This window comes from Jaculus jaculus, chromosome 6, assembly GCF_020740685.1.
Source record: "Jaculus jaculus isolate mJacJac1 chromosome 6, mJacJac1.mat.Y.cur, whole genome shotgun sequence".
NCBI lineage: Eukaryota > Metazoa > Chordata > Mammalia > Rodentia > Dipodidae > Jaculus > Jaculus jaculus.
Genome location: NC_059107.1, coordinates 161,966,578 through 161,980,651, shown reverse-complemented (window position 1 = coordinate 161,980,651; position 14,074 = coordinate 161,966,578). Strand labels below are relative to the sequence as shown.

The 14,074-nt window shown below is 55.3% G+C and overlaps 1 protein-coding gene across 1 annotated transcript in view; it reads left to right on the top strand.

Moving 5' to 3' along the window:
* The first annotated feature begins 3,358 nt into the window (after positions 1 to 3,358).
* The window catches only part of Kiaa0930 (KIAA0930 ortholog), a 41,911-nt gene continuing 31,195 nt past the window's right edge, over positions 3,359 to 14,074 (top strand). Inside the window, exon 1 of the mRNA XM_045151986.1 lies at positions 3,359 to 3,449. Within this exon, the coding sequence (XP_045007921.1) occupies positions 3,386 to 3,449 (64 nt within the window). The 5' untranslated portion in view covers positions 3,359 to 3,385. The remainder of the gene's footprint in view (positions 3,450 to 14,074) is intronic.

Sequence of the window (14,074 nt, the reverse complement as noted above, 5' to 3'; positions counted from 1 at the left end):
CCCAGGCTGGCCTCAAACTCACAGTGATCCTCTTACCTCAGCCTCCAGAGTTCTGGGATTTTTTTTTTTTTTTTTTTTTTTTTTTTTTGGAGATAGGGTTTCCTTGTGTAACCCACGCTGGCCTTGAACTCACAATCGTCTTGCTTCAGCCTCTCAAGTGCTGAGATTACAGGTGTGTGCTGTCACCTGGCTTTTTTGTTACAGGTGTGAGCCACCATGCTTGGCTTAGTACTTTGTGGAAATATGGCTAAGCCAGATTTGTTTTTAAAGAATTTAAAATCTCAGTCTGGGTGTCATGGCACACATCTTTAATCCCAGAATTTGGGAGGCAGAGGTAGGAGGATCGCCGTGAGTTCGAGGCCACTCTGAGACTACATAGTGAATTCCAGGTCAGCCTGGGTCAGAGTGAGAACCTACCTCGAAAAATCAAAAAAAAAAAAAAAAATTTAAAATCTCTTACATATTTTAATTAAATTCTATCACATACCCTGCATATTTGTATAGAGAATAGCACCTGACACCAAGTTACAGCTTAGTGCACGGGAACTGACCACACCCATGGAATCAGCACACAGACCGAGAAACAGTGCCCTGGAGCCCGGAAGGCACCTGTTCCTCCCTCTTCCAATGCAAAACATCACGTCATGCTTGTTGATGTTGCGCTTGCCCGTGTGGGCAGTGCCTGGACTATTACTAATGAGAAAGGATGTTCATGTATGCATTCAACAAGTACTTCCTGGCTCCTGTCCTAGGCTGGGTGCCAGGAAAACTGGGACAAGATGATTCGATGCTTGCCCTATGGTCCGACTCTATACAGGCAATAGAGGGTAGGGCTGGGGCAGTGGTGGTGTGTTGCGAAGTGGCCAAGGACACAACGCATTGGCCAAGGCTCTCAGAGGCTTTCCAGGGGAGGTGGGCCCCTAAAGGATTATAGCTTTCATAGAAGCATGGCAGTGGGAAAGCAAAGAATACAAAACCCAGTCTCTGAGATCTTGTGCACGCTGTGTGATGGCTGGTCCCTTTCTCATTTCCAGCCCAATCCCCACCTCTCCAGACTCACACTGAGACGCTGTAGCCCTCACGCAGTGTGCTCATTTACAGGCGGGGAGGCCAGAGGACAAGACAAAGGCCATTCATTCCCTCTCTGTATACCTTTTTTATAGAGTTCCTCTTGTGCCTGGCTCTGGGCCATCGAGGGAGTCAGACTCAATCTTAGCTCTGAGGAGCTCAGGGAACAAAACTCCAGGTGAGGGCTGGGGAGACAGCTCAGTTAGTAAAGTGCGTCCCACAGGCATGAGGAGCTGAGTTCAATTCCACAGATCCCACATATGAGAGTCAGGCATGGTGGTGAGCGCCTGCAATTCCAGTGTTGGGGAAGCAGAGACAGGAGGATCCCTGTAGCTCACTGGCCAGACAGTCCAGTTCTAGCGGGTGAGAAACCTTGTCTCAACAAAAAGGTGGACATCACCTGAAAAATGACATCTGGCGATGTCCTCTGGCCTGCGCGCACGCGCGCGCACACACACACACACACCTGCATGCACACCTTGAGTGCACAAATGCTCGGGGTGAGGCCTGAAACAAGGCTTAGGTTACTGATGTCCTGCACTTACCCCATGCTCCCAGGCCTTCCTACCAGGTCTCCCAAGGGGACCTTCCCTGACAGGCCTTTCTCCTCCATTCTGTCCGCCTTTGTCTAATATCCTAGGCACTGGGAATACAGCCATGCAGAAAACAGACCGACCTCTGCAGAATGTCTTAGTTTGGGCTGCTATCGTGAAACACTGTAGGCTGGTGTCTTAAGCAGACTGATTTGGTTTCTGGTGTGGCCTCTATTTCTGGCTGTCCCCTCACATGGGCCAGGGTGAGGTTTCTTCCCCTAACCAGTACACCAGTCCAGTTGGATCAGGGCTCCACCGGGCTCCACCCTCAGACCTCATTTAACCCAGCAGTGTCATGTGAGGGCTGGGGGAGGTGTGTCTTATAGAAATTGCACAGGAGAAGGGGATGGAGAACTGGGCAAGGGGGTATTTCAGGGAAGGGTCTTTGAGGAAGACACTGTGACCCAGAGGAGAGGAGGAAGGTTATAGGAAGCTAGGAAGGGATGAGAGAGGGGGCCAAAGCCTGATTCTTGGGGCGGTTGCAGGGGGTGACATTGGAAATTCCGCTGGCTAAAGCCACCAGTACCGATCTTTCCGTGACCACTGATTTCTGTCCTGGGAAATGGGCCACGGGGTGAGGTCAGAGACCTGTGGCGACTTCCTCTCTTCACTCACAGCCAGCCCTTGGCCTTCATCGGGTTCGCATGTTGAGCTGACCTCACCCGTCCCTGGCCTCCTCATCCGTAGTCAACCCTTGGGGCTGTCGAGACAAAGACTTATCCCGACGCACAGCGGGAGGAAACTGAGGCTTCCCGCCGCACTGCGCGCGGTGCTGAGGACTCAGAGGGTGGAGGGGCTTTGCCATCGTCCCCCAGGAGCTCTCCTTTTGCAGGCAGGTGACCTTTGCCCGGTGAACCTAGTGGAAGGTTCCTGGAACAAAATGATCAGCCAGGCGGCTAGGAGGTGGCGGGAGGAAAGGCACGCGCCGGTGACAAAGTGCAAAATCACTGGGGCGGTGGAGGAGGGGGCAGGGAGGCGCTCAGGGTGTGACTCCACGTCGGGGCGGCGGCTCAGGACCCCGGCGGTGGGGCGTGCTTGGGCTGTGGGGGCCGCGGGACATGGACAACAGAGAAGGACAAGGGTGCTGAAGCGAACCCCGGGCGAGAAGCTTCAAGCACGCCGGGGAGGCGACTGAGGTCTGCAGAGGCCCGCCGGCAGGAAGTGGGCGGGGCCAAGGCGGGCCGCGAGAGGGGCGTGGCCGGCGAGGACTCTCGGGGCAAGGGATTGGCCAGAGCCCCTCAGAAGGCGGGGGCTAGTGGATCGGGGCGGGGCCTGGCCGCTGTGGGCGGGGCTTGGAGGACCGGGGTGGGCGGGGAGCCTGGGGCGTGGCCTGGCGTGCTAAAGGCGGAAACTGACAGGTGGGTGGAGCTTGGCGGGCCGTGGGCGGAGCTGAGCGGCGGGGGCGCGCGCGGGCGGCGGCTGAGCGGAGGTCCGCGGTCCTCGGCTGGAGTCGGCGGCGGCGGCAGCGCGCACAAAGGCGGATTGTGGCTTCACTGGTGCTCGCGGCGGGAGGCGTCGGGGCGCGGGCGCGGGCTGCGGGGCGCGCCGGGGGCGATGAGCCGGGGCCCGGCATGGCCTCCGCGCGGCCGCCGGGCCGGGCCTGTGCCTCGGCGCCCGCGCCCGTGGGGCTCCGGGCCGGGCCGCCCGCCCTCCCCGCCGCCGCCGCTGCCGTGTCTCCGGAGCCCGCGGGCGGCGCCGAGGCCGAAGAGCGCTCGCTGCAGCACATGCTGCGCGCCATAGCGGAGGAGCGCGGCCGCCTGAGCCTGCGCCGCGAGGTCTGCGGCCTCGGTGAGTGCGTGTCCTTCCCTGCGTGTCCACCTCCGCGCGCCGCGTCTGCGGGCCGCTCCGGCTCTCGGTCCCCCGCGCGCCCCATCGCCCCGCTCCGGCCTCTCTGCCGCGTCTGCAGCTCTTTAAGGCACACGGAGCCCTGCGCCTTGGGCTTCGTCGCGTCTCTTTCTGCCCTCTCCCGGTCGGTCATTCGGTAGTGACTCCCTCTGTCCGTCCGGATGTCTGTCCCGTCTCCTTCCTCTTCGTGGTTTCGCAAGTCGCTGTCCTTCTCTGGGAAGATCCGGAGGGCCTCGGTGCTGCGGCAGGGAGTGTGGGCGTGAGATCTGGGGGAGATCCTTAATCCAGTACGCGAGGACCTCCTTGCGAGTGCGCCCCGGCCGCATCCTCGGCTCACAGGGAGGGCCGTGTCTTCTGCTTGCTGTAGCCTTTGTCTTTCTACACCCCGTGGACCTCGTGGCCACTAGCTCCGTTAGGACCTGTTGGGCCTTTGCTTCCTGAACCCGTCTACTTGGCACCGAGATCGGGGCTTGCCGCCTCTCTGGGTACGATTCTGTCTTAAGAGTCGTCTGTCCATCTACGGGGTGGGGCAGGGGGCCTCTTATTGTTTGAAAGGGCCTGGGACTGCAGGTGGGGGTGAGGTCTCCCTGCTCATCTGCGCGGGAGGTAACGTCGTGCTGATGGGTCTGTCCAGACCCTCCCTGGAGGAGTCCCCTCCCTTACAGTCTAGGCTTGTCATGTCTCCATGACAAGACCCCCTCCTTTCTATAAAGCAAGGAATGACTTCATTCCATGTTCTCAGTATCCCCCACCCCCGCCTGTCTGGGTTTGAGGTTTATACTACTGCCTTTGAGATTCTGCCAGTGTCCCCCAAATGGAAAAGCACCCCGCCCCTGCCCCCCCCCCAAGACCACAGAGCAGCAGCAGGTACATGGCAACCCCAGGCTCAGAACTCAGGGCTCCTGTCAGGCCACGCCCTGAAGGCTGGGTGAAGAGAAGGAACTAATTTGAAGGAGACTTGCAGGGAGCAGCCCCCAGCCAGCCTACCCAGAGTTGGAGCTCTGCTCCTGGCGGGGCAGGTGCCGCTGTCCAGAGGGGCTTGTGAAGTGGAAATGGACATGAGCATGGACTTCAGTGGTTCCTTTCTGGAAAGGAGTCCAGAAAACAATCCGCGGAGTTGAAGTATCGTGATTAATTTCTTCAGCAAATATGCGTTGAGCACCTACTGTGTGCCAGCCTGGCAGGCCCAGCTGTCCTGTGGCTCCGAATGTCTGAACTGGGAGGGGTCGAGGGGACCATATGCTGCAGTCTCCTCAGCTCTTTGAACTCTAAGCAGCCCCTCCCCGCTGCCGGTGCACACATCCCTACTTCCTCTTCAGGTAGACAGCCCCTGCTCCTCGGGGGTCCTGCAGGGCTGTAATCCCAGCACCTAACCTTTCCTGGGCACTGACTACATCCATGCCAGGTGCTTTGTGCGTGCCCTGCCATTATTAACCCTGACACAGTGCCACCTTTGCCAAGCAGGAATCTCTATCACCAATGAGGAGCCTTGCCCAGGGACGGCCAGTGAAGAAGTGGCCCAGCTGACTGACCCCTGGCTAGCCTGACCTCAGAGCCTGTCCCCCTCCTTCCCCATGCAGCACTGCCCTGCCTGCAGCTCACATCATTTCCTCATCGTCACCCCACCTAGTCCCCCATCCTCCCGACCGAGCCGGCTCCTGTACTCCGTCCCTGTAGCACTGTGAGGCGCGTGTGCGCTGCCTTCTCTGCGTGAAACCGCCTCTGCCCACTTATCCCTGGTGCCCCACAAGCCCTCCCTTGAGTCCCAGCTCTCAGCCTGTTACCTGTTCCCGCCGCTGGGACGCTGGGTGACTGGCACTGCAGTGGGCTGTGTAGCTGTCCCTCCAGCTGACAAGGGGCACCTTGAGGACATTGCTGTCATCATGTTCACACAGAGCAGGTGTTTCATAAACATGTGAGAACAAACAAAAGGCCTTCTCAGCTGGCAAGGGAAGAGTGTGGGTGACAGTGTGTGCTTGTATCACTGCTTCTGGCTTACGTGGGACCTGGAGGTTTGAACATGAGTTCTTGGGCTTTGCAGGCAAGTGCACTATCTGCTAAGCCATCTCTCCAGGCCCCCCTTTTTTGTTTTTGATTTTTGAGGTAGGGTCTTGCTCTAGCCCAGGCTGACCTGGAATTTACTATGTGGTCTCAGGCTGGCCTCAAATTCATGGCGGCCCTCCTTCCTCTTCCTCCCAAGTGCTGGGATTAAAGGCATGTGCCACCACGCCAGCCTCAGTGGTAGTGACGCCTAATTACTTAGGTTACTGAAAGCTGTGCTGTGCCCTCAGAGGTATCGTTTGAAGATGTCAGTGTTGGGGGTGGTGGCCTTCTGACAAGCTGTTGTCATGTCTGAGTCAGTGTCTGTCTGTGGCCCTCCCTCTCCAGGGATGGATCTGTTGGGTCTCGTGTTGAAAGGCACCTTGCAGATACAAACCTGACTTTGGACTCTTCTGTGGTGGCTTCTGTAGTAGAAGCATGTTTTGAGGACTCGCTGGGTGACAAATGGGTTGGCCCTGATCCCTGCCCTGTCAGAAACCAGTCTCTGGGGAAGGAGGGGAGGAGCCAGGAGTACAGGTGACTACTGAGCTACACAGCCAGGTTGTGATTGCCCACGCAGGGTTTTGACGCTACTGCCGTAGGAAGCAGCTTATTGTGGTTCAAAGGGCTCTGGTCTTCCTGAGCTGGGGTGGGTCAGGTGGTTCCATGTCCAGGTCTATGAGGCAATCATCTGGACCAAAGGTGGCCAAAGCCTACCACCTCTCTCAAGCTTGGGCCTTCTCTGGTGCTCTGGATGGTAGCGCAGGTCAGTGTGTCTTGCCACCTGATGTGAGTCCTGAGAGACTGAGGCCTACCTCCTGCTGCTTGTCTTCTGACGACCCTGCCTTGGCTGAGTGCCTTGGGAGGCCTCATACCTGGGGTTTTAGGTCTCAGTCCCTGGTGTGTGTCCTCAGCTGCACCAGAGTGGATAGTGGCAGCATAGTTTAGAACCCAGGCCCATGGGCAGAGTTCTTAGGATGTCAGCAGCTCGGCCAGCTTGGGGTGCGTGGCTGCATGGCTGAGGTGGATCAAGGAAGGGCTCAGTGGGGCTGCAGGCTTTCAGCCAACCAGAAGGGCCAGGGAGGCTGGAGCTGGAGTGCTGTGCTGCAGGAGCAGAGACCGCTGTGGCTTGGAGAAGGCTGGGGGAGTTGCTGGAGCAGTGGCTTGGGTTGATCTTGCCTGAGAACTTGGCACTTCCTGGGCCTGGCCTCTGAGAACTTTGCAGGTGTGACTTTGGGCCTGGGCTGGTGTTTCCTTAGCCCTGCTCCTGCGGGGGAGGCTCCGCCATCATCTCCCCATTTCACAGGAGAGGAAGCTGGGCTTCACTGAGGCAACTCTCCAGGGGCCGCAAAGCTGGGAGGCCCAAGTGGGGATTCCAGCCAAGGCCAGTCAGAGGCAACTTAGAGAGGGTTCACGAAGGGGCTGGAGAAACAGGAACGTACAGACTGTCTTCCAGTGAGCCCTTTGAATGGGGATGAGCCCTGTGCAGCCTCAACCATTTTGCTGGGCAGGTTGTAGTGAGGTGTAAGTGGTCAGTGGGGATTCTGTAAAAGATGTAGCCAGAAAGGAAGGCTGAGGCCCCCTGGCCAAGCGCTGCTTGCTGTCTTCGGGCCTCTCTGTACTGCCGGTAAAAGGGAGCTGCTTTGGAGACGTGGGAATTACACAGAGGACTGGCAGGGATTGAATGAGTCGAGGCAGGTGCGGCCTGTGCACCAGCCCCGCGGGCAGCCTACTCGGAGCTGACGCACCCACTGCCCAAGTCACCTGCTACGGTCCTGGATGAGAACGTCTGCCTGAGCTGCACTTATAATTTTGGTTGCGTTGGCATTCTGAAGTTTGTAACGGTTTGTAGCCACTGAGGATGGTCTTTCTGGGTTCCTTGGGCTGCTAGGGGATCTCTCACCCTCAGGCCATCAGAGCTGGCTGTGGGCCAGCATGGTAGGAGGAAGTGTGGCCCTTTGGAGTGGTAGTTGGCCCCATTTGGTTCCTGGGGCTATTTTTGAGGCCTGTGGGTTCCGGCTTTTACTGGTTTCTGGGGCTGGAGCAGCTGGGGAGGCCCTGCTGAGGTAGTGACCCTGTGCCCCCCAGGGCCACCTGAAGATTCTAGTTCTGAAACTCTAAAGAGCTGCAGGGTCATGTGCAGCCAGCCTTGTTGGCATTACCCGGTTGGCGGTGTGAGACTCCCTGCCTTGCCCTGCGGCTTCAGGGAGTCACTTTCTCCCTCTGAGCTGGGGGCTCCCTGCCTCCTTCTCAGAGCAGGGCAGGCTTGTGAGTATCAGGCTAAACCACAAAGCCACCGAGGAGAAGCCCCAAGCAGGACACTTGTTTAAAAACATCTTCCAAATCCCCATGTAAGATTTTTCTAATTAAAATGCTAATTATCTGGGCATGGTGACCTACAACTGTAATATGCGCGCACACGCACACACACACACACACACACACACACACACACACGCTCGCATGCGCACACTTAAATAAAGAAATGAGTGGTGGGGAGTCAGCTTGCAGCACCCTCAACTCTCTGGGCCTCCGTTTTATTTTGTAAAATATGGGATCTGCCTCTCCCTTGTACTCATTGCTGCTTGTATATGCCTCACTCTGGGCCATAAAGTGGACAGCCTTGAACATCCTCCCCCAGTTTCATCTTTGTAACCCTTAGGTAAGTAAGGGAGGTAATGGCAGGAAGATGGATGCAAGTTTGGGGCCAGCCTGCGCTACTTATTCAGATCCTGCCTCAAACACCCAAACATAAATAATAAATAAGCTAAACACATCGTGGGACCTGGAAAAATAGGAGCGTGGTTCGTTACCCAGAGACGCTGTTAGCCTTACACTCTTGCCCTCTGTCTTCTCAAAGCCTTTCTACTGCTTAATAGTCTCTAGAGAAGATTTTCTTATTCACACTTTTCACTTATTCCCAAAACCTTCTCCGTATTTTCAGCCTTATTTAAATGACTCCATGCTAGTTGAGTTCTGTGCTGTAATTTACTAAATTGGTTTCGTCTTGTTGAAAACTTTGCTTGTATCCAGTTTTTCGCTGTCGCATTGGCTTGCCACAACCCTTTCTGTACACGCAGGCTCCTGTATTTGCCTGGCAGCCTGGAAGGCCATTCTCTCAGTCTGACCCCCAAAGGTAGGGCTGGGACCATAAGTAGGGGACTGATGCTTGCCAAACATGGGGAAGCTGTCTTCAAACAGTTGGTACGGACCAGAAAGGAGGGTGAGCAGCAGTGGGTGAGCAGTGATGCATCGCCCAGCACCAGTGCAGGCAGCTGGGGAAGGAGGCCGCGGGCCGGCTCCCGGCCCCTCTCCCTGGGGTCTCGGGCCTGCTCCTGCTTCTGGAAGTGGAGGCTCCTTTGTTCCCTATCCAAGGACAGTGAGACTTGGGAGCCTTCCCTCTTGAGCACAGGCTAGGTGGGTTCTCCGTGTGCATCTGTACACCCGCCTGGTCCTCACCGGGGCCTAGGCCTTTCCTGGGCCTGCACCCCTCCTGCAGGCTCACGCGTGGCAGCAGTAGCTGCCCCTCCCTTCTACTCATTGTTACTTGTATATGCCTCACTCTGGGCCACACAGTGGGCAGCCTTGAGCAATCCCCCCCCACCAATTTCTTCTTTGTAACCCTTAGGGAAGTAAGGGCTGATTCCATATTTTACAAAATAAAATGGAGGCCCAGAGAGTTGAGGGTGCAGCAAGCTGACCTTTTCCCCCCATTTCTGTGTGTGTGTGTATGCATGTGTACGCACGCACACATACATGCTCCAGGATCTCTTGCCATTGCAAACGAGTGCCTGTCCACCTGGGGCATTGAACTCTGAGCCAGCAGGCTTTACAGGCAAGTGCCTTAGACTGCTGATCCATCTCCTCAGCCCCCAACTGATCTCTTCTGTCTTCTTGGGTCTGGGTGCAGTCAGCTTTCTAGAAGTTGGGCTTTACTGCCCAGCACCCAAACCCTGCCAGAGGATTGGAGGCAGCCAGGATCTCTGGTGAGATAGACACAGGCACCCCCAGCAGGTGGCTACCGGGCCACTTTACACTGACTTTAAAGAGCCCTCAAACATGTTCTGACCAGATGCAATCTCCCCAAATGTCCTCGATGTTCTTGCTTCTGGGCCCTACCTGTGGCTGCCTAGCTGGAGCACACAGGGGGTTCTTGAGCTATGACGTGCTTGATCTGGGTCAGGGGCCACTGGGAAGTTGTCACTCTTGGTCCAGTGGCAATCCACAGTGGCAATCCCCATTTGATTCACCCATATCTCAGCCCCAGCTTCCTGACTGGCTTGCCTACCTGAGACGACCCACTTACTACCACATTGTACTGGGCTGTCGCTCGGCTATGTCAGAGCCCCCGCCCACAGGCCCAGCCCGAGAAGCCGTGTGCATATGTGAACCCAGGACGCTGTGCACGCTAGACCAGCACTCCACACTGAGCTGCATCCCAGCCTTCCTGGTTGGGACCCGGTATGTCTACTTCTTCCCACATAGGCATGAGTTTAACTACCCCGCGGGTCCTGGAGTCTGTGGTATTAACATGTCTCCTGTGTGACAAGGAGCAACACTCGAGATTGGTGGCCACGGATCTGTGCCCTTTCTCCATTTTGTAGGTGAGACTGCCCACCATTGAGGCTTACAAGGAGGGGGCGCCCGTGATGCCTCCCCTTCGTTCTGTGAGTGACCTGTCCTAATGCCCAGCTGCCTGCTCTTGGCCTACCTGCCTAGCTTGCTGATTGCTGGCAATGTGAACGTGGTATCCTCAGGGTTAACATTCCAGCAGAGGTAGGTGGGAAAATGCTCTGAAGAGGGGCATCCGCCCCCAGGTCTCTGTACCTGAGCCAAAGTCGAGCTGTGCTCTCAGGGAGACAGGTTGCCATCAAGTCCTGGTGACAGCTCAGTCCCACCAAGGGTGGAGGCTGTGGGCTAGACCTGTCCGAAGCACCATCCTGAGGGACAGGCATTCTGGAGTTTCCATTCTGGCTTCCACTGCCACCAGTGTTAGGGAGATGAGGAGAGGGTACCCCAGCCCTGTGTTCCCGGTCTCCTGGCTTTGCAGAATGTCGTGGGATGGAAAAGGAATGATCTTAGGATACAACAGCCTAGACCTGTCATCTGTAGCAGAGACTCCAAAAAGACCCTCAGTGGCTCACACAGAGACGTGAATTCAGGAGCGAGCAAAAGCTGCAATGCCTGGTCTTCATATGTATTTTTTTTTAAGTTTTTTTTAAATTTTTTTTTAATTTATTTGAGAGCGACAGACACAGAGAGAAAGACAGATAAAGGGAGAGAGAGAGAGAATGGGCGCGCCAGGGCTTCCAGCCTCTGCAAACGAACTCCAGATGCGTGCGCCCCCCTGTGCATCTGGCTAACGTGGGACCCGGGGAACCGAGCCTCGAACTGGGGTCCTTAGGCTTCACAGGCAAGCGCTTAACCACTAAGCCATCTCTCCAGCCCTTCATATGTATTTTTTACTCATTTATGAGAGAGAGAGAATTAATGAATATACCTGGACCTCTTGCCATTGCATATTAACTTCAGACACCTGCACCACTTTGTGCACCTGGCTTTATGTGGGTACTGGCAACTCGAACTTGGGATATCAAACTTTGTAAGCAAGTGTCTTTTAGCTTCTGAGCCATCTCTTCAGCCCAGGAGCTAACAAGAGCTGAAATGCCTGATGAAGAGACTGAGGCCCACTGGTGGCGTGGCAGTCACAGTTTCCTTATTTCGTGGTGGTACTGAGGCCAGGAGGTGTGGCGCAGGGAAGAGCTCAAGGATGTCCGTTCAAGGCCCATTTGGCTGCAGCGTGGAGCAGGCGAGTTGTGGTTGGGTTGTTTCCACTGGCTATCCCGGGATACGCAGACGCTGAGTTTGGGGAGGGCTTTTGGGATGGTGGGGCACCCTTAGCACTGCCCAGGCTTGGAGAAGAGACACATCACATCAACTCACTTTTTGGGACCCCTTCCTGCTTATGTGAGAAGACACAGATAAACATCTAACTTGCTTCATGATTTATTTAATTATTTCTTTTTAAATTTATTTATTTATTTATTTATTTGAGAGCGACAGACACAGAGAGAAAGACAGATAGAGGGAGAGAGAGAATGGACACGCCAGGGCCTCCAGCCTCTGCAAACGAACTCCAGACGCGTGCGCCCCCTTGTGCATCTGGCTAATGTGGGACCTGGGGAACCAAGCCTCGAACCGGGGTCCTTAGGCTTCATAGGCAAGCGCTTAACCGCTAAGCCATCTCTCCAGCCCTACTTATTTCTTTTTAAAACAATCATTTATTTGCAAGCAGAGGGAGACAGGAGAGAGAGAGAGAAAGAAAGAGAGAGAATGGGCTTGCCAGCCTCTTGACCCTACAAACAAGCTCCAGATGCATATGCCACTTTGTGCATCTGCCTTTATGTCAGTACTGGGGAATTGAATCTGGGTCATTAGGCTTTGCAGACAAGCACTTCAATTGCTGAGCCATCTCTTTAGCCCTATTTTGGGTTTTTGAGATATCGTCTTGCTGTGTAGTTCAGGCTGGCCTCAATCTCATGGCAACCCTCCTGGATCAGCCTCTCTAGTGCTGGGATTGTAGGTGTGAGCATCAAGTTTTGTTTGTTTTGTTTTCCTCAAGATCTCTAATCTGGGCTGACCTGGAATTCACTATGTAGTCTCAGGTTGACCTTGAACTCATGGTAATCCTCCTACCTCTGCCTCCCGAGTGCTGGGATTAAAGGTGTGCGCCACCACGCCCGGTTTCAAGTTTTAAAATGGTGTCTTTTGCTGCTCTCGAATGACCAGCATATGCTTGAAAACTGGCGGGAGTGTGCAGAGGAGGATGCGGTTGTCACCTGTGCTTTGTACGTGGTAGGACTCTTCGTGTCTAGTGGAAATCCTGTGCAGTTTGGATGGGCCTTGCATATTGAAAATGCTTTCCACATCTGGGACAGTACCTTTGATAAACAGTGAAGAACTCAGAATAGAAAACACATAATTTATCCTGATATGGAAGGTGCAATTAGCACTTCCAGTTCAGTGCTATATACCAGGTTTATTAGGCGGGTACTAACCTGGTGTAATCCTAGTAACCTTTTGGGGTGATTTTGGTCTCAGTTATGCTGCTCCTGCTTGGGTCCCTCTTTGGTGCACTGTGGATTCAAGTAGGCTGGCTGGGTCACTGGACCACTGTTCTGCTTTCTGGAGCTGGACACTGGCTTTTTCTGCTGCTCAAGCTGAGCCTGGCAGCTGTGGCCCCGTGCGCCTGGCACCGCCGCTGCTGGAGCCGCTTAGGCCTGCCTGTGTGGGCTCTGGATGCTCTGGATCTCTCCTACTTCTCTGCTGCCATTTTAATTTCTTATACACCTCACTTCTTAATAAAAGTGTGTATTTTGCTGGGTTTTTTGGGGGGGCTATTTCTCCCCTAAGCTGCTTTGGTGTGGTTCCTATGCCGCCATCTTAACTGGAAGACTTCAGGAATTTAATAAAAGCTTGTAACTTAGTGGTCCAGTCCTAAGGTGTTACTGGAGATGGGAGGGGGGAGCCGCCCACCCCTGATAAGCTTCTGGGGGTCCTCAGCCCCAGCTGGAGCTGCCACTGCCTCAGAGCCGAGGTCATCCTCATCTGAGTGTTGCAGAGGGAGGCTGAGCACCCCGACTTTGCTGAGCCCAGCTAGATAGGGCTCTCCCAAGCCTGTGTCATCCCCTTCCCCAGGAAGAGCCCCACATTGTGTTCCTGTATCTTGTTTGAGGGGACTTGTGGGATGGGGGCTGCCTCCCTATTGGCACATGGAGCCAGTGAGATTCGAGGGTTTAGGTATTTCAGGGTCCCACAGCAGCCTGGCTTGGGACCTAACTTCTGAACTCAGGCCATGGCCTGTCCATACTCACCTTCACATATATCTGTATCTCAGGTGAACCCCATTTGATTCTGTTTTGGGGGTGTCCTGTACTGACATCTGGGGAGTTACCCAGCCCTGATGTTCAGAAGGTGCGGAGTGAGTGAGCCAGCCTTGAAGTAGAAGAGACCAAGGATTGCATGATCGTCCAGGAGGCTCCCTGAGTCCTGGTCTGTGTGGCTTTGTATCTGGGCACGTGGGAGGAGCTTACGTGGTGCATGTGGACCTGAGAGCCTGCAGCAAGCTGGTGCTGGGCACAGTGTGGATGTCTGGGTCCCATCCCAGAGCCTGAGAAGAATGAATCAGTGAGTGCCCTAAGGAGGTTACAGCCTCAGCCTGGGCCCTGGCCACTTGTTAGGACCTGGTTGGAGAGAAGGGCGTCTGAGGTTCCCTGACTCTCCTCACCCTGCGTAGCATGTGACTGGAAGCCTGAGGAGGGGCGTGGCCACTGGCCTCCATCCCAGAAGGTGGGGAGTGGTGGAGGTGCTGGGGTTGCTGGTCCAAAGCTGTCCACTGGGCCAGGGCACCTTTCGAGGTGTCCGTGGGAGCCCGAGAAATGACTGACCGTCAAGGGGCTGTTTTCTGTGTTGGAACTACAGCACACTGGGAATTCCGATGAAGCCACAGTAGTGATGAACCCAGAGGT